Here is a 22179-nt window from a genome sequence, read left to right as displayed (position 1 = left end):
CCATAGGAACACATATTCACTTATATAAATATAAATATATTTCCTCGTTGGCCCTGGACACGTTCAGTGCACCTCAGCCAGAGACTCCTTCGCTGCGCGGCATGCGCCCTGCTGAGAACAAACCACCTAGTCTCTCCGAAATTCTCGAGAACTGCAGCTTTGTGGAGGCCGGTGGTTGGGAAGATGATTTACTGCTTGTGTGTGTGACCTTATCTAGTTTATGGTCTCCTCCACGAGACTAATTGGCGACATCCGCCTCCTTCATCATCAACTAAAGTCTTTACAAGCTTAACAACCTCGGAAAAACCATTAAGTCTGCTCACATGATTGAGCGAAAGCACAATCTGAAGGTTTCGAAAGCCGGTGGCGTCGACGACAATGTTGAGTCTTATGTTGCCCCTCAAAAGCGTGCCCATGGGTCATCTTATGCGGTGACTCTTACTAAAAAGAAGCCCCGTGGTACCACTTCCCCTCCATCGAAACAACTGTTACATTTGAGGAAACCTATAATAACCCTTTCTGATTTGCGCACACGCAAGTGACATTGTATATTGTTGAGGTTTCATACAGATTCAAAGACCTAGAAAAGGCTACACAAAGGGTATGGCATACCTACTAGTATCAAGTTGGGTAACCAGAATACCCTCAACTTGAATGTTTATTAGAGAATCCACAACCAGTTTTGAGGCTGGCATCAGGAAGAGTGGACATTATTAATTATACATTTCCCAGCTCCTCCTTACTCGCAACCAATGAATGAACAAAGAATTGACACCTTCGAACAACTCGCATTCGACTACCAGTTACCTAGTGACTAGACTGCTACGGGACGATCCTGAGTTTCTGGTGCATGAGAAGGATGTGCAGCCACTGGCACGTCGGTGCGGAGCTTTTCTGTGCGGAAATAATCGCAGATACAAGATCTTTCTTCATGAAATTCTTTGGCCCTTCGGCTTCATGACCCTTCCATGGCAGTGGCTTTGAAGGCTCTTGCCTATACGAAAAGAATTCCTCCGCTCGAACAGAACTCACGACATATATATTGCTATCAACATCGATGTAAACTTGAAAGATGCCATATACCTTGAACTTGGTAATTTCGTCACTATTCTTTCCCCGGAGCTCCTGCTGCACATTAACTTGAAGCTTATTTCGTGGGTTCAACTTGAATGCATTACGTCCACGTGACAGGAGATCTCGGTCCGAGCAGAATTTGACATGGAAGGCGTTCGCATTATTATTCTTTGGGTAATTCGCAAAGGAATATATATCATGGATACCCCAATGAAGAATTTCGTGTGGCTATTAGGGGCCTTCACAGAACTCGCAGTTCAATCCGGCTGTTAATCGCACAAATTATCAGTCCAGATGAGGTGGCTGAGGCTCTTACTCTGTCAAACAACATCTATGAATGGAAGCAGTCTTCCGGATGCAACTAGCGTGTTGAGTTCCTTTGGTAATCTGTTTTTGATGGGGCTTCATTGAGTCAGGAGGGTGCAGATTTACGTCGTTCTATGAGCTCTACTTTCCATATAACTTTCCTTTTGCGCTTGGAGAAAATTGAGTTGACTTGTTCTGTGATTGGCTTATTGGAAATTGTGGAGATTGTGGAATGCTGCTTCCTCGGCTTAGGGAAATCCATAACGGTTTTCTAAAGTTGGACTGTAACTTAGTTGACTAGCCTAAGATAATCAATAACATCTTTTTCAAACAAATGGGCAATATGATACAAAGACGATGCAATCAAAGCTAACCTGGATCTTGACTAAGTTCAAAGGTTGACGAGGCGAGTTGAGTACGAGCCCCTGATTGGTGTGAACGTGTGACGATCCCGGTTAGCATGGCTCGCACCACACGCTAGTCCCAAATAGGATGCCAATATCAAACACGCTAAGCCTATTTGGATCATCTCATGATGCCCAAGTAGAATCGCGACTGGTTGATTGTGTGGAGTTGAAAGGGGTGAGTTGGTTCTGGGATATCGGAACTCGTGATTTGGCTCAAGCGAGTCAGTCGAAATCATGCTTACTCCAGTCAAGCTATATAAATGGGCGGGTTTGCCCTCGCCCACTCTGCTCTCGCTATCTATGAACTTCCTGAGCTACCTGGCAACTGCATCTATCCACATTGCACAAAATGGTTATGCTACGACTAGCTGCTGAGCAGTACCGGAAACTGCCAATACTTGTTGATGAGGAAACATGCCTTGGTAAAACATATGTCATTACGGGGGGAAACTCTGGCCTAGGTCTTGAGACCGCAAGACGCCTCGTGGCTGCATCAGCAGAGCGCGTCGTGCTGGCAGTGCGCAATCTCAAGGCCGGAGAGACGGCAAAAAAGGATATTGAAATAACCTCTGCTCGGAAAGGGGTGGTTGAAGTAAGTTCCCAGCGCACCTATAATCCTCAAACGGGAGGAATATTAATAGAGTATTTGTGCAGTTACGCCACCTCGACATGTCAAGTTATGAGTCGGTGCAAAGTTTTGCGCAAGAGATATCGCGATCATTGGATAGAATAGATGGTTTCATTTGCAACGCGGGTGTCATGCTCGACGCTTGGTCGGAGACAGAAAATATGGAAACAAGCATGTTCGTCAATGTCGTCAGCACCTTGTTCCTCGGCATTCTCATGATGCCCAACCTGAAGGAACGCGCAAAAAGCTTCAATATGAAACCAAATCTAGTCTTCATAGTGAGTGTGCTTGGATACACGACCAAACGGGAGATGGACAAAAGTCGCAAAGCTCCGATTATCGACGGCCTGAACGAGAAGAAGCGAGCAAACATAAACTCGAGGTAAGATATGTTTTCGACTTGATTGTCCACTTTATAGCTAATGGAACATAAGATACGCCCTGACAAAGCTGGTTGAAGAGTTTGCTGTGCGTGAGTTTGCATCTGTCTGTTCTGTCGAGAAGACGGATGTCATTATCACAATGGTCGCTCCAGGACTTTGCAACACCGGCCTGGGTCGAGACGCGGGAAGAATTACAAAGGTCATGCATGAGGGAATACGGGCCATGATGGCACGAAGAGCAGAGGAAGGCAGTCGCACATACCTCCATGGGCTGTTGGGGGGCGATGAAGGCCACAGCAGACTGCTTTCTGGCTGCAAGGTCAAGGAATTCTGGGTTCCTGCGTGGGTTACCAATGAGGAGGGAAAAACTCTGCAGAAGGGCATATCGGACGAGCTGGCTTCCATATTAGAATCTGTTCAACCGGGATGTGTCTCACAGCTCCACTAGTCAACCAAATGTATACAGCTTGGCTGTGTCTGGGCAATTATTGGCTGTGCACTTCAAGCCTCTGCGCGAAATTTTACGTGGATGGCCTTTGCGCGAATCATTGGCGGAATTGGATGTGGGCATTTGAATACTATAGTTCCAATTTGGACGTCAGAACTGGCCGACTCCAACCCGAGAGGAGCATTTGTCGCGGTGCAGTTTACATTGGCTCTTACCGGAGGTACTATGTAAGTATAGTTCTGGAATCTTGTTTTACGGACACTAGTCGACCAGAGATGCTGATTAATGAGATTATAGTGTTTATTGGACTGAGTATGCGTGCCTCAAAACACAAAGCCTTGCCTTCGCATGGCGATTCCCTCTGGCATTACAAGTGATCTTTCTTCTATTCATATTCTTTGCAACGCCGTTTTACCCCGAATCGCTCCGTCATCTGATTCGCATTGAGCGGCTTGATGAAGCTAGGGTCATCCTTCAAAGAGCACGGACCAATACCACTGATATGGAAATTGAACGGGAACTTGCGGAAATCGTCGCAGCAATTCGAATTTAAGCCGAGCAGCCACCACCTTCATTATGGAAGACAATGGTAACCCGGGACAAGTTACATACCAGACGCCGTATTCTTTTAGGCGCCGGTGTCCAGATCGTGCAGAAGTTTACTGGCATTGACTTCATCTCCACGTACGCTCCTGAGATGTTCTCACTGGCTGGCTATACAGGCGACAAGCCTTCTTTGCTAGCTGGTGGGAATTTCTTTGGTTATACAGCCAGTTTGGCTTTGGTTGGGCCGCCACCGATTAATTTTGATAGGATCATCCTCCATGTTTCTCGTGCTGGTAGTAGGTGGGGTTTTGTCGCGTGAGGTTATTGCGAATGCGGACGCAAATCCAGGATTATCATCGCGCTGTGGCGCAGGTGTCACCGCAGTGCTTTATATCTATACGTTCATTTACGGTAGTACTTGGCTGACTACATGGTATGCAATCTGAATTAGCCCAGGATCTCTCGCGGGTTGAAACTATAATTAGTAGTAGAGCTAACATATCGATAGCTGGGTTTATCCAACGGAAATATTCCCTCTCGTCAGCCGGGCTAAAGGCACAGCTGTGGCTACGGTCGCATTTTCACTCGCTGGAGGCATCATCAATGAAATTGTTCTATATCTGATTGATGCTGTTTCATACTGGGTGTTTATCATCTTCGCTCTTTTGAACTTGGTCATGCTTGTGCCCATATATTTATTCTATATTGGTATGTTGTCGAAGACAAAACCCTACAAAGCCGCGAGGGCAAGGCTGATCTTATTCATGAAAAATAGAAACTGCCAATAGTCAATTAGAAGACCTGGACTTTCTGTTTGCCTAAGAGAGTCCGTTCTTTTGGCATGGAAGGATGGCGAGATTTCGCTACACAACAAACCAAATCCTGCTCGAGATGTTGCCATTATGTAGAGTCTCTATGAGACTTGGCGAGCCACAAGACTACTACATGGATCGGGAGAATTGGTATGAGCAGATTCACTATCCCGCTTGGCTATGTCACCAAATGCGACCAGAGAAATTGTTTTAGGATAATGGAATCAACACTATCAACATCTATACATCAACAAATGGAAAGATTTTGAGACGCGTTCTCTCTAAGGGTCTAGTCACCGGATCCTTCAGTACTGTGGACCGAGTATGCCCCATTATCCGAATGTCCTCGGTCTAGGCAGACGCGCCGTTGACAATCTGTTTTATGATGATTGCCAGTTCCTCCGGTTTGGTCATTGTGGGACAGTGGCCGGACTCAATCTCAAACGTCTTGACATCGCATCCTGCAGCGTTCATGATCTCCACCATGGATTTCTGGTAGTGTAATGGCAAGGTAATGTCGCTCAAGGTATAGATATAGGCCACCGGAATTTCCCGCCACGAACACTGCTTTAATGGCTGCGACAAAACACTCCCATTCCAACGCCCTAGAGATGCCACACATGTTTCCAGCTCTTCTTCTGAAAGTCCAGGGCCAATAAGCACATCCTCAGGGTTTCGGTGAACACAGGTACCGTCATCGGCAAAGTCTACGATCATAGCTAAGAATTGTCCACGCCCTTTCCCCTTAGCTATAGACACCCCCGATTCGCCTTCCTGAAGTGCCTGGGCACCGACATAGATCAATTGAATAACACCACCTGGTAGACCCTGCTGTTTGCGAGACTCAGCTCCGAGACCCACGAGGGCATTGGTTCCAACTTGGCCCCCATATGAGTGCATAATAACAACAAGGGAGCGACCAGCGTCGGCTAGTTTAGTCACAATCTCACGAATGGCATCAGAATCAGTATAAAGATCCGCGGTCGGAGGCCTTGTAACATTCATGGTTGGCAGTTGAGGGACGTGGATCGTCAACCCTAGTTGTGATTCAAGAGCAGTCCGGAATTTAGCATATGATTCTGGATAGTGCCAGCCCCCTCCGATGAAGACGATTGAGGTAGACATTGTTTGACCGAGAAAATGAATCTATGGAAATGACTCAAGTGCTTCAGCTTTAAGGCGGGGTAGTTAAGTAAATGATAAGATAAAACAGCCGTAAATGGAGCTCGTTAGATAATATCGTGGCCTCAGTGGGGGCCACATATCCTTGTCCTTTCAGCTCTTGGACTGAATGACTTATCTAATGAATAAATTCACGTGATAAAAGAAATCATTTTCTTTGTCATTTCGAGGTCGGCCGTCTGAGTAACCCCCAAGGTGAGGATCGAAGTTAACATCCACGAAATTGACTGTTGTCTAAGTCGCTGACAAGGGAGATGTAAGAAGTTTGCTGCGACGGCATATTGGCTGGCAGATACGCCATTACCTTTCGGATACATGAACTTGCATTCTCAAAATAAGCTTCTGACACAGGGAAAATTGCGTCGCGTGTATTGACTGCATCATGATTCCACGGAACAGAGCGCAGCGGGAGGGAACAGACAGACACAATTCGGTATTTTGCGGGTTTATGAAAGGTTACGAGTAACTGTAATACAGTGACATGATCAATTCTCAGATGCTGCGTGAAATCTGGTTCGAGACTAAGATGGCTACAAATCAATAACCCTCGCCTGATATATGATTGATTTCTATACGGAAGCCAATGCTTGCAACATTTCTCATAGCTCCAATGTCGGACGCCCTCAGTCTACTGTTCATAGAAACCTCCCAGTTGTCCAGTGGACACCAACGGAGTGATAGATACAGTGCCTCCGTACCAAATGGGAAAAATCGGGCCCCGCTCCCTGTAAATGCTTTTTATCCTCCTCATCTGACCCCTAATTCGACTTTTTCAAATGTGAAGCCTAAAATAAGCCGACCAGTGCCGCCTGGGAAGTTTCAAACGACATGTACATATATATCTATCTATCTATTAGGCAGGCCGCAGAACCACTGGCACGTCCGCCTCCTAGTTGATCGCGGTATTGAATCATGTATCAATACCGTACTTGTGGTTTATAATACACTTGGTACTTTCTGCCTGAATTTCAATATGGGCAAGAGCGATGGCCTATCAGCATGATGCTGTAATATCGTTCGCATATGCATACCCTAGTCTGTTTGCGTTGGCATTAATCAGTGTCTTTTGGGGTCCCATATACCCCTCTTTCAAGTTTATGACATTTGCCCAATCCTGATTTCTTTCCTTCGTCATCCAACGCAGACTTACGCTGTTCAACTTCCAAAATGCAACTAAATCCCCACGATCTTAACCAGTATCTTTGAAATACTGAAGCACCTGCACTATTACAACGGATACTCTCGTGATGATCGAACTTCAGAATGGCGGTCCAGCCATGAGCTCGCCACTGCTACAAGACTGGTAAGGCCTTTCTGCATTGAATTTATCCCACGGCTACTGATTCCTACCCCCCAGGTACAAGCGTGTGTTCTCTCGAATAGTTGACCTGGTCGGTGACTTTGCTGGTGATGAGACCTTCATCATCGAAGGGGACTCTTTGCTGTTACACTGCTTTTCCAACCCGAAGCTTGATTTCGCGCCCGGTTTCCAGGTTTTGCACGCCACCTATATGATCGAACAGTTTTTACAAAAGCTTCGACAACGGAAATGCACATTTGAGATAATCTTTTTCAAAGACAATTCGAAACTATGCATCCCCCATTTCGCACATTCCCAGTACCATAACCGATACCTTGTCGCTCGCGAAGCCATGATCCATCATCTCTCATCTGTCTCTTGCCAGCCAGAGAGCCTTTTGAAAGTGCGAAAGTTTGACGATTTTGCTTCAAATTTGTTCGAAAAATATCTGGCAGATTCTGGAGCTTATTTGGTCATGTGTCATGATGGGGCGCTTCCCACACGCGTCCACGAAATTAAGAGTGGCGATGATAGTTCTTCCGACGACGAGAGCACAGTTGCGTCAGACTCCGACGAGGATTGGGAAATGGCAAACAGCGATGAAAGTGAAAACGTGGCAGACAATGTCATATCATCGATTTACTTCAGACAGATGATTTACTGGTTCTTTGTCCGTGGGTACAATGTATCTCTGATCAACAACGTTGAGTTCCGGGACACGAAGGTGCGTCGATAATCCCCGAGGGTCCTTCAAGGATGATATTGACTCGATACAGGTTATGACCATGATAATCGAAGGGGCTTTCAAACAGAAGAGAACAGCATTGATGTCGAGGCAGTTTCAACAGAGGGCCCTGTCGGAAACCATTGAATACTCAAGTGATAGCGGCGACAGCGATACGTCAAGTGATATCAGTCAATCAGAGACTGCGAAAGCCAACTCGACTCTAGCTAGTGGGATTTTGAAGCGGGTAATACATCAAAACCCTAATCTCACGCAGCGGCAGTGTGTCGTGATTTCTACTTTGGCGACGATGTTCTCCTTTGCGACCGTACAAAGTCCCGAATTGAACGTTTGGATACAAGCAATGCTTCTTCACATCACCGTTCTCCAATACACACAGCTCAGCCATCGGGTTTTTGAATCTAGACAGGACAAAAACTCCCTATTCTTCGACCAGTTCCTCGCAACTGCCAACCAAATTCTTGGGTCTAGAGAGTGGCAGATTACAATGGACAGACACCATTTGATTTGTGATCTCTTTGACCTGGTAGATGGCCGAATGTTCTTCGAGCTTCAGGCACTAATTAAAAAGAACGGGATAGAGCGCGCGGTGTCTTCAGATATCCTGCCCACATATAACATGTTGGCCTGTGCCGTGGAGGATATTTGCCACAACAAGCTACAGTGTGGGAAATCTGGCTGGCAAGCTTCACCTGGGAAAAGTTCGACCAAGAAAGAAGCGTCCAAGACGAACAGCGTACATACTCCAGGAGTCAAGAGTCTACTGCCATTTAAGAACAAAGTTTTCGATGTTCATTTGAAACCCGTCCATATTGAGGTTGACGAAACCCACGTGGCCGATGAGGAATTCTATGGCTCAGGTATATTCGACGAGATGACCCATTGGCACAATTCAAAGCCCCTAGACCAGAAAAAAGCAACGCCTTTATTGGATTGGGAGAAGCGTCGTGCTCTAAGACGAAATGACCGGTACATGACCGAAATGAGAAACTATGCAGATAGTCTTACAGGGTCAGCGGGTATGTCCCATGCCGAAATAATTGTCGTTGAACCATCCAGCTCTTCTGCTCAGCAATCTACCAATTCCAACAAAAGCCCCAACGGCCAAACGAAGCCAAATTCTACCGGAAAAGGAAATGCGAAAGCAACCAAGCAGAGCCTTAATGTGAGACAGGACGCCGCATCAAAAATTCAGCTGAAAGCTACCGAGCGCCAGAAAAGAGAGATCGAAAAATGGAAAAATCAGGTCAAGAATTTCGATGGAATAATCGACGCTAAGACTCGCTTCAAAAATGTCAACACATACCTAACCGGCTTGTCCTCAGATAGCCGTCGTATTCTTGAGCCGCAGATTGTTGCATACATTATTGATATATTGCTACGCGTTATGGCTGCGAAATCAGGATCTGAGCAAGCCATCGATATGACTATTATGACGCGTGTTTGGGAAAACATGACGCGACTTTTAAAGATCAAAAAGGGTGTCAGTTCTCATGTGGCTCAATATGTTGAACGCATTTGTGTTTGGTTCGGACTCCCAATTCTAAAGCTTCCAAACTCCGACGAGCAGGCTTTGTCCTTTAGTCCGTGGGAGTTGCCCAAATTGCGTAAAAAACTTGGAATATCTGAAATAGAGTTCCAGCTGATATATGGTGGGCCTTTCATGGACAGATCGATAGATTCGATGGCAGACTCACGGACACCTGATTTTGACCCAGATGGCTGGCAAAGGGACGTTCTGGATCAGATAGATGCCAGGAAAAGTGTTTTCGTCGTGGCTCCAACTAGCGCAGGAAAGACATTCATCTCGTGAGTAACGTGGCCGATTCTGAATATATGGATTAATCTAACCAAACGCAGATTTTACGCCATGAGACAAGTTCTGAAGGAAGGTAACGATGGAATACTAGTTTATGTCGCGCCAACAAAGGCACTTGTCAATCAGATCGCGGCTGAAGTCCAAGCTCGATTTAGAAAGACGTTTCATGGATCGGAAGCTGCTGGCAAGTCAGTGTGGGCTATACACACCAGAGACCATCGCATCAACGATCCGACCGGTTGTCAGATCCTAGTCACAGTTCCGCATGTCCTTCAAATCATGCTCTTGGCTCCACACAACTCAAAGTCATGGACTCCTTTGCTGAAGCGTATTATATTCGACGAGGTTCACTGTATAGGCCAGTCTGACGATGGTGTTGTTTGGGAACAGCTGCTTCTTTTGGCACCTTGCCCTATCATAGCGCTCTCGGCCACGGTCGGCAATCCCCAGGAATTTCACAATTGGCTGCAGCATGCCCAAAAGAGGAGCGAGTTTGATATGAAAATGATACAACATGAGCATCGTTATTCCGATCTGCGGAAGTATGTTTATCATCCGCCCAAGGCTTTTTCATTTAGAGGATTGAATTCTCCCGTTGGCCTCGCTGGTCTTGGTCTTGACGATGCTGATCATGTCACATTCATTCATCCGGTTTTGAGCCTAATAGATCGGCCGAGGGGTATGCCTGATGATTTTAGTCTTGAACCGCGTGATTGCTTGAGTTTGTGGAAGGGAATGCAACTTGTCAAGACGGATGCTTTCTCTATTGATCCAAAACTAGACCCATCGAGATTCTTTGCGGGTGAGATTATCTCTAAACAACGGACCATTTCCTGGCAGCAGGAACTCAAAATCATTTTGAAAGACTGGATGAAAAATAGAGAGTCCCCGTTTGAGACACTCATAGAACACCTGGGCCAGCGGAGTTCACGGCCTCGGCCTAACGGCAGCATGTATGACGATCCAAAGATAAATAGATTCAGTCTACTCGATACTACCCTTCCTCTGATATGCTCTCTTCACGCTTCACAAGCCCTCCCAGCTTTGTTCTTCAATTACGACAGAATGATGTGTCAAGACCTTTGCGAACATATATTGAAACAGCTGGAAGAATCGGAGGCAGAGTGGAAGGAAGAAAGTGAAGCGTGGCGAGCAAAAATTGGAAAATGGAAAGACTGGCAAAAGGCCCAAGAAGCAGCTGAAAAGCGAATTTCCAAGGCAAAAACAAGCAACAGGAAGGGTGGCGATGACGAAAGCATGTCTCGCGCGGAGCGGATGAAAGATTCATCATCGAGCGACCGTAGCGAATTCGCATCTTTTAACCCAGAAAGACCACTCGAAAAGTTCAGTCTGGCAGATTACAAGAAACTCTCTCATAACGACTTCATGGAGTATGCCGAGGAGCTTAAGCGGTGGCCAATTCAACAATGGGCGATAAATGCTTTAGGCCGAGGAATTGGCGTTCACCATGCAGGTATGAATCGAAAGTATCGTCAAGTTTGCGAGATCCTGTTTCGAAAGGGATTCTTGCGGGTTGTTATTGCAACTGGGACTCTGGCTTTGGGTATTAACATGCCATGCAAGACCGTTGTTTTCTCCGGTGATTCGCTGTACTTGACTGCTCTCAATTTCCGTCAAGCCGCCGGACGAGCAGGAAGACGTGGATTTGATTTATTAGGAAATGTCGTTTTTCAACAAGTCCCCACAGCAAAGGTTCATCGGCTTATCAGCTCGAAGTTGCCTGATTTACACGGGCATTTCCCCCTTACTACAAGTCTTGTGCTGCGACTTTTGATTCTGCTCCACGGTTCAGACCAAGCACCGTCGGCTGTGCGGTCTATTGACTCTGTTTTGGCAAATCCTCGAATGTGTCTTGGTGGGGCTGAAATGAAAGAAACCGTGTTGCACTTTCTGCGATTCTCCATTGAGTATCTTCGACGCAATCGTCTTATTGACAGATTTGGAGCTCCTTTAAACTTAGCAGGGTGCGTATCGCATCTCTACTATACTGAGAGCTCCAGCTTTGCGTTACATGCGCTTCTGCGCTCGAAATATCTACAGCACCTTTGTGGAAATCTGGCTCAGCACCCAAATAATACCACTCGCATCCTTATGCTCATCATGTCTCATATATTCGGCCGTCGACCCCTGCGCAAGTCAACACTTGAGGCATACCATGCAGCTGATAAAAGAGCCTCCTCCGTCGTTCTCCTCCCGCCGTTACCGAAGCGGGCAGCGAAGGTCCTCCAAGCCCATGACAAACAGGTACTAGGTATCTACACTCAGTACGTTGCTACGTACATCAACCAGCATAAGTTCGAAGAAGACTGTGTTCTACCATTCAGCAACTTGCGATGTGGAGGGGATCAGTCGGGCACGGAAACTGGACTTCCTCAGAACGACCATCTGCGAACTAGGATTACCTCCCCATTTCATGCTCTCTCCGGCTATGAAGATAAATGGAATACTGTTTCAGATCTTTGTGAGACAGTTCGCAGTGGTGTCTGGATAGAGGAATCGGTAGTTCCATTTGTTCCTCCTTCGTCCGAAGAGCTGCCATTGAATGCCTACCTGTACGACTTCTTCAGACATGGAAATGTCCATCAGCTAGAGATCGCGAATGGAATTAGGCCCGGTGATGTTTGGTATCTCCTCAACGATTTCTCAATGGTGCTAGCCACTTTGGTCACGAGCCTCGAGAATTTTGTCAATCCCGGTGGAGCGGTAGGTGCTGATATGCTGGATGTTATAGGCGGGGGTGATCTACACCACATTGAAGAGGAAGATCAAGTCTTTGACAAGGAGGAACCAGAGGAGGAGAACGCCATTTTAGCAAGAGATTCTCAACCTTCTCATGGCCCCACTGCAGCTTCCAGTGTCTCGAAGAAGATGTCTCAGGTTGACAAGGGCAAAGTAGTCGAAAGCTGGGAAGATGAAATGGATGAGGAGGTAGAAGAAGACATTTTAGCGGAGCATCCGGCCCTTTGTGAATCAAAGCAGCATAAAACGAAAGGGCGGGACTCTAAGTCGACCACGTCTGCCTCCCAAGCGGCTTCCGAGGAGAGAAGATCACTCCTTGTCATATTGACAGCTTTCAAGCAGTTGAGGTCAGATTTCGATGAGAAGTTTAAAGGAATGTGGGCATAGATCTTGTATTTCTTCCAATTTTCAACTTGCCGTGGAGAATAAATCAACAGACACATGAACACTTCCTTGGTACACTTCCCGTGACGCTTCTTAAATAAAATTTCAACGGAAGCGCGAAATCAATCAAGTAAATACTGAACTGTGTGGACTTTCAGTCACACTTCAGCCAGGGAGGCCATAGTGCCCAGCCAGAAATAACCCACCTGGCCTTTATTGACCTTTGCTGCCTACTACACCACTATTTGTACTAATAGTTTTGATTCAATTGTATGCCAATCTGCCGACGTAGAGGGATAATCTCATGCGTTTTCAAGTGCTGAGTGCCCGAGACAAACAAAGTGATCGAAGAGAGTAGAAGACAATAAACAATGTTTCTCATCATTTTTCCCGTCATAGTCAGTTTCACATGTGAATATATTATTCTAGGAATAGTATCCCTACCCTCAAAAATACAGATCTGACATACATTAACATCAGGGATAAATGGGTCAATGGATGCCAAAATGCTGTTTCACAAGTCATTTAACTGATATTCCTCGTTGATTAATCGTCAAAAAACGTATGTTTACTCCTAAGGTCTCTAAACCGCGCCATGGAAGCAATCCCGGACCCAGGTGGGCCATAATCCACAAAGCCAAACTTCTGATACAACGGAGCACCTTCCTTGCTGGCGTCCACATAAGCCCCAACACCATCTCTATCAGCCAAATCACATCCCCATTTCACAATCAGCGATGCAGCTCCACGACGTTGGTAATCTGGATGAGTGCCGACCGTGTCCAAATCTATCAATTTCACCATTTCATCATCAGTAAAGAATCAGTAAGGAAGTCACTCGATTTTCTGCCTCAAGGGACCATCATACAGTAATGTTTCTGGTTGCCCATGACGCGTTTCCGCTCCTGCTCCAATCCATCGATGAGATCCTCGCAGTCCTGATATGGCGAATCCTCACACCACCATGAGAACCGACGGCCTCGTTCCTCAGGCATCGCTAGATCCCATTTCCCAAAAGCGGCAAGTCGCGGTCGGCCTCGCTCATCCCTCGATGCAGTATCGACCACTCGGAGATACTTTTGGTATGGCTTCGTCTCCATATCTCCCCGGTGCCAGCTTTCATTCCACGCGCGCATGGCGGGTGTGTCTGGAAACAGTTCCCCGATCGCAGGCTGCGTGAAGGCATCGAACCATAGTGATGTTATGGCAGGGACGTCTTCGACGCAAGCTGGCTCTAGGACGAGCGTGTTCTGGCATGTGCCCGCCCTCATTTTGTCACTTGATTTAATTTCGATTTTCACCGTCTGTCTGGGGACGTTCGAGTTTACGGGTGACTAATGATATGCTTGGCACATATTTGGGACGGGAACTATCCTGAGTGGATACAGAGGCTCAACTGGGGTGGAGACTTATACATTTCTCGCTGTCTTCTCGATTGTAAGCCACCATCTCGTATTAGTATCCTGCATGTGGATTATACCATACGGTGGCGGTTTTGATAGCTGCGAGATCTGCCCGTTTCTACATGGCTATTTCATAAATAAGGATTGAGAAAAAAATTTAGTAAATCACACATGGAGACCCATCTCCTCCCTAACTTGTGTTTTCACTGCCTAAAACTTGAATATCCAACGCACAGATCTGTGACTGGCCAATAAAGTCTTTGGTGGTAAAGTGCTGAGCACAAATAGTATAAGCCACCTCGCTTTCGAAGTGCCTCCAAGCCACCAAGCCATCTATAAACTCTATCGGGTGCCATGCGGGACTTGAAGTGCCGTCTTTTTCAATGTTTAACTCGGGCAACACTTGGAAAATGCGATCTTTTCAGGTACGGGCATTAGAAGTCGAAATTCTTGTTGTTGTTATTGAAATTTAGATGATGCACATCGAATTCTAAGCGAGGAGTGACATTAAATAGAAGTGGAGACAAAGATTCCCAATGGACATATGGTGTGAGAGGTTTATTGCAGGTTGTAGCAGCCCACAGCGGCCACAGCTCCGATTCAATAGGCGTCCCTCTTGCCTGGTTGGTATTAGCAAAAGTATTACTGTTCGATTTCCTATGACATCCAATTTTCAAATTCAGCCAATAAACAAGAAGCAACATGATGAGTAGTTTCCAAGGTTTTTTTGTAGTGTTGACATGTTACGTACCTTTCATGTTCTGAGGCCACAATCTAGCTCGCAACTTTCCCGTTGGTATACTAACAGGTATTGTCTTCGTAGTAATGTAAACCAACTTATCGAGAAGATTAGAATTCTTTGGTAACGATTTCCATAGTATATCTGCTGGTTGATGCATCGACTTTCCACTCGAGGTAGAATTTTAAGTTGTGCTTCACCTCCGAATCCTCACTATCATCATCCCCATCCATGTAACTGGTGAATGGAACCAGTGACTCCTACCTCCACCGTACTAGAGCCAAAGACTTTGAGCACTATATAGGATACTAGCTACTAGTAACACTGAGTTCAGTTTAGAGGAAAGATTCAATGTGGGTCATGTCATACTAGTATAAGGTTTCTTCGGCTCATACCTTGCTACTAGTACTTATGTAGCCATATTCAAGTCTTCTCTTCATGCAGGCGAAACGGTACCACCGCTACCACGTCTCGCCATGCCATATGTTCGCCGTGAACAACTCGATTCTTACTCAAATATGTCGATCATTAAAAGAGAAGGTCCCGCCATAGCTATTCGTGACTTCTCACTGATTCCCAGACATATCTTGCAAAGTTAAAAGGTCCACTTGGAGATATCTCTGGGCCAGTTATCTGTCATCCAGCTGGAGTCGCCTTTTGAGGGCTTTGCAAGTTTGTAGATAGCAAGCCACGCGTTATTAACCTTCACTCCCCGTTTGAGGCTTGCATTGTACCATCCCACCCAGTACCTAAGAAATAGTCAGCTATAAGTGCTCTTTCTCATCACTCTCATATAAGGAATCTGGAGCTTCGTACAGTTCCTCGGTGGTCTTGTTGAAGACAAGGTGACGGGTGCCTTTTTGCAACGGTATGACACCAAGCTCGACCAATTTTCTTTTTGAAGATAGTCCAATTGATCTCAGATGTCTTTCCTGCTTTTTGAACTGAAGAGTGACGGATGTATTCACCTGAGCTGGTACCAGAACGGTCCCGGACTGCCTCTCGTTGTGCTGGACTGAGCTCCCAACGTTGAAGTTGAATACGGGCCTATAATTCCTGACCCAAGACGGATACCGGACACACGCTGCCAAGCGATCGTGATGAGGAAGCCACCTGGGACTAAGCCGTTGGGGCCTTGGCTCTCTTCTGCATACCCGATTAATTTTGGGGTGAAATGGCAGGTCTCATGGTCACCTGACATTATTGTGTAGGCCTTGAGCTCATTGGGACTGAAGGTCTCTGCTTGCTGGGCACGGCTTTGAGGACTGTCATGTTCTGTGCCCTCGTATGGAACCTGGATGTAAACCCGTATGTCCGCGACGACGGAAGGCTGATCGCGTCGGGTAGCCCTCAATATTGTCGTGGCAAATGAGAAGGCGTCGTATGCACGGTTTAGGTCTTCGCTGGCAATCTGTCGATCATGTTCATTGATGACCTTGACGGTCTTCTATTCATAGGTAACAGGCTGGCTGGTCTTGACAGTGGCGTCTTTAACATACTTCCTCGCCACTGGGGGCCACTTGAACCACCGGTTAATGGGTGCCATGGCTTCTGTTGGCAGTTGCTTCGATATGATGAAAGGGCCGAAATAGCAGGCAGGGGAATGTAAAAGAAGTGAAACAGGATTAGTGAGGGAGTGGAGGACTATGTGGATGTGAAGAATGAGTGGGTCATAAATACGTCTATTGGAAGGTTGGAGAGACTAGTCCCAAATAGGCCGCCTATGTTTGTCGGCCTTATAAGCGATGTCGCAACATTCAACCCAGCATTTCTTCTCCTCGAAGAAACCCCCGGAAAGATTTGCTTCTCGATCCAAAGGCTCTATGACTATACAGCAAAATGCGCATTTATTCACCAAATAATCGCTCACCTTTCCTCAGCTGCGCAGACACGAAGTCAGTATTCTTGATAATAAGCCCCACTCCATCGTCCCTTCACTGTTTCCAGGCCTCACCAAAACTAATCTGCATGCTTGAAAATAAAATAGATGTCTCTTTCAGCAGATTAACACGTCTCATTCAAAGTTATCAGCGTGAAGTATTCGAGTCACTTGCTCCAGGACTGTGCGACTACAGTTCATCATCGTATTCATCGTTGTGCGGTTCCGACTATGCTGCCTTCAGGATGCAGAGATACGCACTCATGGATGGCCTGTTACTACCTGTCTTGGGAGTTATCCTCTCTATATTTCATCCCAAGTTTCTTTTCCCTTTGAGATACATTTACTCGTGGAGTTGACAATGGAGATTGAAGATTAGTTCATTAAGCCGAAGTGAAGACCTGCAGACCATGCAAAAAGCCCCCTTCGGTTTCATTGCAGACCTCCCATACGCCCTGCCTAGTCCAGAGTCGACTGTTTCAGGCAGTGCTGTAATGGCGCTCAAACCCTTTGATCGCCTTGGAAAATTCTACATTATGAATACACCCTCCCCGTGCCCTCTGAAAGTTCAAGGACCCGTTCAATGTCTTCAAGCAGTGTAGTGATCCGAGTTTCGATAGCCAGCAACAGAACCTTCTCATCTTCAATGCTGGATACGATGGTGTTGGTAGAGGTAATACCAGTGCTCAAGAGTGCAGAGATTGTTACTCTCTCACCCTGGGAGATTGTCTGTGATTGTTGGATGGAGGAGCTTGCGTTGGTCAAGGAGCTTTTCCCCGCTGCGGCGGAGGCTGAGATAGTTGCGTGTCTCTTCTTCAAACTGTTGGACTGAGTACGTAGAACTCGGAGCTCATTTTGTACCTTCGATACCCATTCTGCTCGGAGTGTCAAACGACAGAAAAGCGGCTGATCAGTTGTTCGTCGTTAGAATTCAAAGTGAACAGTCCGTCGTGCTTCCGATGTAGGGATTTCACCAGTAGCTCTATAAAAGCTACACTCCTTGTATTTCCTCCTCCAGTAGCAACAAGCGTATGTCAGAGATCCATCAGCATACATGATGATGCACTGATTGAACTTGCAAAGTCCTCTTTGGCAATGCGTGCAGGGACTTGGTGCCTCATGCCCAGTAATCTGTCCAGCAACGGCCTCAACATGGGATAGGGAGCCCCCAATCTGCCTGTAGAATATTTCGCCATTGATTTCATCGCTCACATGCAAGCATGGTTCACGAAGAGGACGGGAAGACTGGATAGCTGGAAGAATTTCTCCCTTAAGCTGGCCGTTCTTCGCTCTGGCGCAAGCCCATCCAAATAACATGATCAGTCGTGACCATTCTCCTGCTTCGGGGGCAACGGGGCCGACTTGGATTGGCGGAATCCAAAATGCTGGCTCAGATGCAGGTTTCCCCGCCCTGTCATTAGGAAGACGATTGGTACTCATTCCTGGGTTGTCAGTTGTGGACTCATCTGAGATATACGATATAGGGCCTTCCCTGGACAATGTAATTTTCCGAAGAAGACAGACGATAGAGGACGCGTGGGGGGTATCTTTGATGGAGATATTTAAAAGAGATGGATGAAGAAGATGGTGGAGGGGATTAGTTAGAGCGTTTGCCTAGAGAGTCACGTTCGATGACTTGAAAGTAGTGAAGGCACCGTTTCCCGACGGCTGATCTCTACCTCAAAAATAATTTCCACAACCTTGGAAGGACAACCCCCATTTGATCATTTTATGAAACAGTTACTAACCCCTGGAGCAACGTTGGTTCCTACTTCAAAATCTGTTCCAGCCAATTCCAGCAGCGTATGATGTAGGAATCCCTGCCTCAAAGGGATATACACCGGGGATCCATCGCTCCCATCGTTGAACTCACCGGTGTGCTCAATTACGAGATAGAACTTGAATTGAAGGCACCATCTTTCACCCAGCTGAGATATTTGTCCCAGAGTCACTTTCAAGCCCTGTAAGGCACGGTCACGGAAAATTCGGATGGAGAGATTGCAGGGGCCTTCTGTAAGGAAGCCTTCCTTTCGAGGTGCCGTTTGACCAGAAGCATCTTGAGCAGATGGAATTTGACTTCTCGTCATCTGAAGCACTCGTATCTAAGCTGCAGGACGTACTCTTGAGTCTTACATGTAGGATCATTAACTTTGAAGCAGATGCAATACTATGTATAAGATCTTTCATCTAGTAATCCGATGCATGTCTACTACCCCCGTGGACGGCAACATGTTTGAACAACGTCTTTTTACATAATTGCAAGGGTGCCTAGACAGACTTCTGGAAACCCACAGTCCCTATTGAAATTTCAGAAGGAGTGTGACAAGTTCATATTGTCTGTTACTTTTTATGAAAACACACACCGAGACAGAGTCATATCTGGTCTCCTTAAGATGGGCAGCCTAGTAGGAACCTCAAGTGCTTGATTCGCGCCTGATCCCCATGCATTTTAGGCTTCCAAGTTGGAATCATTAAGAGTCCATGGCTTATTGATCAGTACTGCATATTGTGCCTCTTTCGCTTCCTACCGTGGGTGTAGCCTGAAAGTCCCCAGGGGGATTTATCACGGGAGGCCGGATCATTCAAGCTGCCCTCTACTACCATTAAATATAATATAAAGACATTCAAAGATTCCCATCAAAACATTAGGAGTTGAATTAAAGTTCGTAATCCTCTCTCTCCCACCATCAATTAGTACCATTCATTTATTTCCACCCAGGATTGACGCCTCGCAATTTTTCTTTGGACTAAAAATGCCCCCCTCATCTACCATTTCAGAGGTAGAGGCGATTCTCAATGAGAAACTCTGGCCATTTGCACAAGCTATCGACACACGCAATATTGAACGTGTGTACCTGAATGCTCAGAAACAGGAGAGATCTCTCACCACGGCAGAGCGCATGAAACTGGTAGACCATGAAAGAAGTCTTCCTTCGCAGCAACTTGCTTTCTTGCACCAGAGAGATATTTTTGTGATGAGATTTAATCTGCTCACCGACAGAGACAAGTCTCGTATGAATAGACTCTGGGGCTCAAAGCTTCAACAATGCGACGTCAGAATTCCTGGATTTCGTTTGGTCAATAACCATTCTACTCATCGGTTCCTGGTAAGTGATGCTTTTACTATTGTTGAACTAGAATCTACGCTAATAGGTTTTAAATTAATGTAGCTCTTTTCAAATGACTTCTTGAGCATCATCAAATTCATTGATACAAGGCTTCCTCCGCTTGCTAGCATTCTACGTGGACTTGAAAATGAACTTCTACACCTCCCTATTCACGCCGGGACCAGAGGCCGTCGCGATCACCTTGAATCCCAGATTACCGACCTTCAACGACAGAGAGTCCATCTCCGAGAGGAGGCCAGGCGGAGATTTGATAATCTTACTGCGGGGGAGAAGGAAGTCTTATGTGGAGCTCGACAAGAACGCCTGGCTGCGTATGGCCTTACATTCCAGTCCTTTGACCCAGCTTAATGCCCTCACTCTTCTGCTCTGTGCGATTCAAGTTCTTAGTACATAGAGTAGAGCCCGAGGATCATGAGTTTGCACCGCGGTGATAATCCTTCACCAACTGGCAGATCAAATTTATCCTCCTCTTCCAGCTTCATTTTTTTCGTTCAACGATACTAAGCCTTGCACCTCCCTCTTGAGTGCGTAACACCAGCCATAGAACTGGATAATAATTGGGTGTGGACTCCCTTCATCGTTATGCACCGCCCGAATGGAGACCCGAATCCCATTCCCATTTAGTAGTCAAAGCTAGCCTACCAGGCTTCTTCTCTAAGGAGCAGTTCTTATCTTTTCTGTTCTAGTTTCAGTGATATAGACAAGATTGCCCGTGAGCTCGACAATGATATATTCAGTAAACCTCTTATGCTTCCGCTAGCAGCGTGTACAATTCTGTGGTGCCATTTGTCCCACAATTCGGCCATTGATTGGCTCGATCTTGCGCACACTGCCCACATTATAGTTATACAGAACTCGTAAAATTTGACCCTTCAACGGCCATTATCGCGGGCGCATTCCCACTCTAACAGTATATAATCTTGCCCATTGTGCCGCTTCGGGGGCGATATAGCCGATTTGAACTGGTTGGATGAAGGGAATAGCTCGCAGCGTCCGCGTGCCTATCGTATTATTGAGCCTGGAACTCATAATGACTTGTTAGCTGCGACTCGATCCTAGAAATAGCACATGTAAACATACCTTGCGGTTATAGCAGCAGTGGATGGTAGACGGTGGATGGTGGATGGTGAGGGGACGCGTGTGTGAAGAGGAAAGATTTCCAAGGGGCGTGTTTGAGCTGTTGTCAAACAAAGTGAGAGAAGTAGGCAACCACCACCTCGGGCTCAGGGCCTACTAGAAATTTCTATCTATATCTACAATTCCATCCAAACGAATATAAATACACTGTGAGTATAATCGACTTCATAGAACATACTTGGCTAGAATCTGACAAGATGAACGGGATGTAGATACTGAGTGATCGCTGCCGATCAAGAACAAGCATGGCACCAAAGGCAGACCACAAAATTGGTAAAGAGAGAAAGAAAGGTACGTTTCAATTCGGTCTACTCGGAATAAGCTAACAGGTTTCAAGGTTTCAAAATACCAGACGACCCCTTGGTCGCATCATTCTTGAAGCGAAATAAGAAGGTCACGCCCGGCGGATGGGCAGTCTTCCTCAAATCTCTAATGGAAGGACACGTCCTTTAGGGGAAAGTTGCACCAAATATTTCACCTCGTCATTCGAGTTAGACTCATGAAAGATGTAGTTGAGAAAATCAATTTTGCAAGATCAACCACCGCCGAACTTTTCTCTAGCTTAAGCCCCAGGTTACGAATCGAAAAAAAAGAACCAAAAATAATAGAAATATGTACATGGCGGTATATCGCGGAAATCTAGATTAGAAGTGGGACTCTTTCGATTTTTTTTGGCTCAGCTTGAGACATTTGAGCTTGGCAGAAAGGCTGCTATTCACGCTGGCATTCAACTTCACAATCCTGTTTCTAAGGTTACTGTAAATTGTGTTGTTTATAGATAGTAGTAAAATGTATCCAACTACCTAAACAAAGAGGGTAAATGTAATATTATGAGAATGATTTCATGGCAAAAATAAATTCCTACTCTATCGACTCGAAGCACGACCCGGCCTCCAGACTCGCTAGTGCTGCTAGTGGACGGTGCCATGCCCCGGGCGGTTCTACAGGGTCCAGTCACAGTGGATGGTTTTTGTATCCACCAATGGGGGCTAGCTCCCGAAGCAATCAGACTCTGTGCGAACAGATTGATTAGATTGCCGCGATTTCCATCAAAGTTTGAGTGGACCCTCAGAAGGCCAGCCATGACCATATCCTGCGA

General features: G+C 46.2%; 8 protein-coding genes across 8 annotated transcripts; 4 read left to right on the top strand and 4 right to left on the bottom strand.

Moving 5' to 3' along the window:
• Positions 1 to 101: 101 nt before the first annotated feature.
• On the top strand, positions 102 to 542 carry N7478_011940 (uncharacterized protein; the record flags this gene model as incomplete). The annotated part of the gene is made up of 2 exons (XM_056928154.1): positions 102 to 197; positions 288 to 542. The coding sequence occupies 2 exons, from the start codon at positions 102 to 104 to the stop codon at positions 540 to 542; spliced, it is 351 nt and encodes a 116-aa protein (XP_056773881.1).
• Positions 543 to 2136: 1594 nt separating this feature from the next.
• N7478_011939 (uncharacterized protein) lies at positions 2137 to 3246 on the top strand (the record flags this gene model as incomplete). Its single annotated transcript, XM_056928153.1, has 3 exons — positions 2137 to 2379; positions 2442 to 2797; positions 2850 to 3246. The coding sequence occupies 3 exons, from the start codon at positions 2137 to 2139 to the stop codon at positions 3244 to 3246; spliced, it is 996 nt and encodes a 331-aa protein (XP_056773880.1).
• A 1709-nt stretch (positions 3247 to 4955) lies between these two features.
• N7478_011938 (alpha/beta hydrolase) lies at positions 4956 to 5729 on the bottom strand (the record flags this gene model as incomplete). Its single annotated transcript, XM_056928152.1, has 1 exon — positions 4956 to 5729. One exon carries the CDS (start codon positions 5727 to 5729, stop codon positions 4956 to 4958), a length of 774 nt encoding a protein of 257 aa, XP_056773879.1.
• A 1304-nt stretch (positions 5730 to 7033) lies between these two features.
• N7478_011937 (putative DEAD/DEAH box helicase) lies at positions 7034 to 12797 on the top strand (the record flags this gene model as incomplete). The annotated part of the gene is made up of 4 exons (XM_056928151.1): positions 7034 to 7089; positions 7144 to 7810; positions 7863 to 9640; positions 9692 to 12797. 4 exons carry the CDS (start codon positions 7034 to 7036, stop codon positions 12795 to 12797), a joined length of 5607 nt encoding a protein of 1868 aa, XP_056773878.1.
• A 543-nt stretch (positions 12798 to 13340) lies between these two features.
• N7478_011936 (GNAT family N-acetyltransferase) lies at positions 13341 to 14065 on the bottom strand (the record flags this gene model as incomplete). Its single annotated transcript, XM_056928150.1, has 2 exons — positions 13341 to 13582; positions 13663 to 14065. The coding sequence occupies 2 exons, from the start codon at positions 14063 to 14065 to the stop codon at positions 13341 to 13343; spliced, it is 645 nt and encodes a 214-aa protein (XP_056773877.1).
• Positions 14066 to 15531: 1466 nt separating this feature from the next.
• On the bottom strand, positions 15532 to 16482 carry N7478_011935 (uncharacterized protein; the record flags this gene model as incomplete). The annotated part of the gene is made up of 4 exons (XM_056928149.1): positions 15532 to 15685; positions 15753 to 15830; positions 15905 to 16339; positions 16436 to 16482. 4 exons carry the CDS (start codon positions 16480 to 16482, stop codon positions 15532 to 15534), a joined length of 714 nt encoding a protein of 237 aa, XP_056773876.1.
• A 1257-nt stretch (positions 16483 to 17739) lies between these two features.
• Positions 17740 to 18255, bottom strand: N7478_011934 (DUF3716 domain-containing protein; the record flags this gene model as incomplete). The annotated part of the gene is made up of 1 exon (XM_056928148.1): positions 17740 to 18255. One exon carries the CDS (start codon positions 18253 to 18255, stop codon positions 17740 to 17742), a length of 516 nt encoding a protein of 171 aa, XP_056773875.1.
• Positions 18256 to 19568: 1313 nt separating this feature from the next.
• N7478_011933 (uncharacterized protein) lies at positions 19569 to 20291 on the top strand (the record flags this gene model as incomplete). The annotated part of the gene is made up of 2 exons (XM_056928147.1): positions 19569 to 19922; positions 19986 to 20291. The coding sequence occupies 2 exons, from the start codon at positions 19569 to 19571 to the stop codon at positions 20289 to 20291; spliced, it is 660 nt and encodes a 219-aa protein (XP_056773874.1).
• Between the last annotated feature and the right edge of the window lie 1888 nt (positions 20292 to 22179).

This window comes from Penicillium angulare (genome assembly GCF_028827245.1).
Source record: "Penicillium angulare strain IBT 27051 chromosome Unknown utg000009l_segment0_segment0, whole genome shotgun sequence".
Taxonomy (NCBI): Eukaryota; Fungi; Ascomycota; class Eurotiomycetes; order Eurotiales; family Aspergillaceae; genus Penicillium; species Penicillium angulare.
Note: the sequence above shows the minus strand (reverse complement) of the source record. Positions and strands in the feature narration are given on the sequence as shown.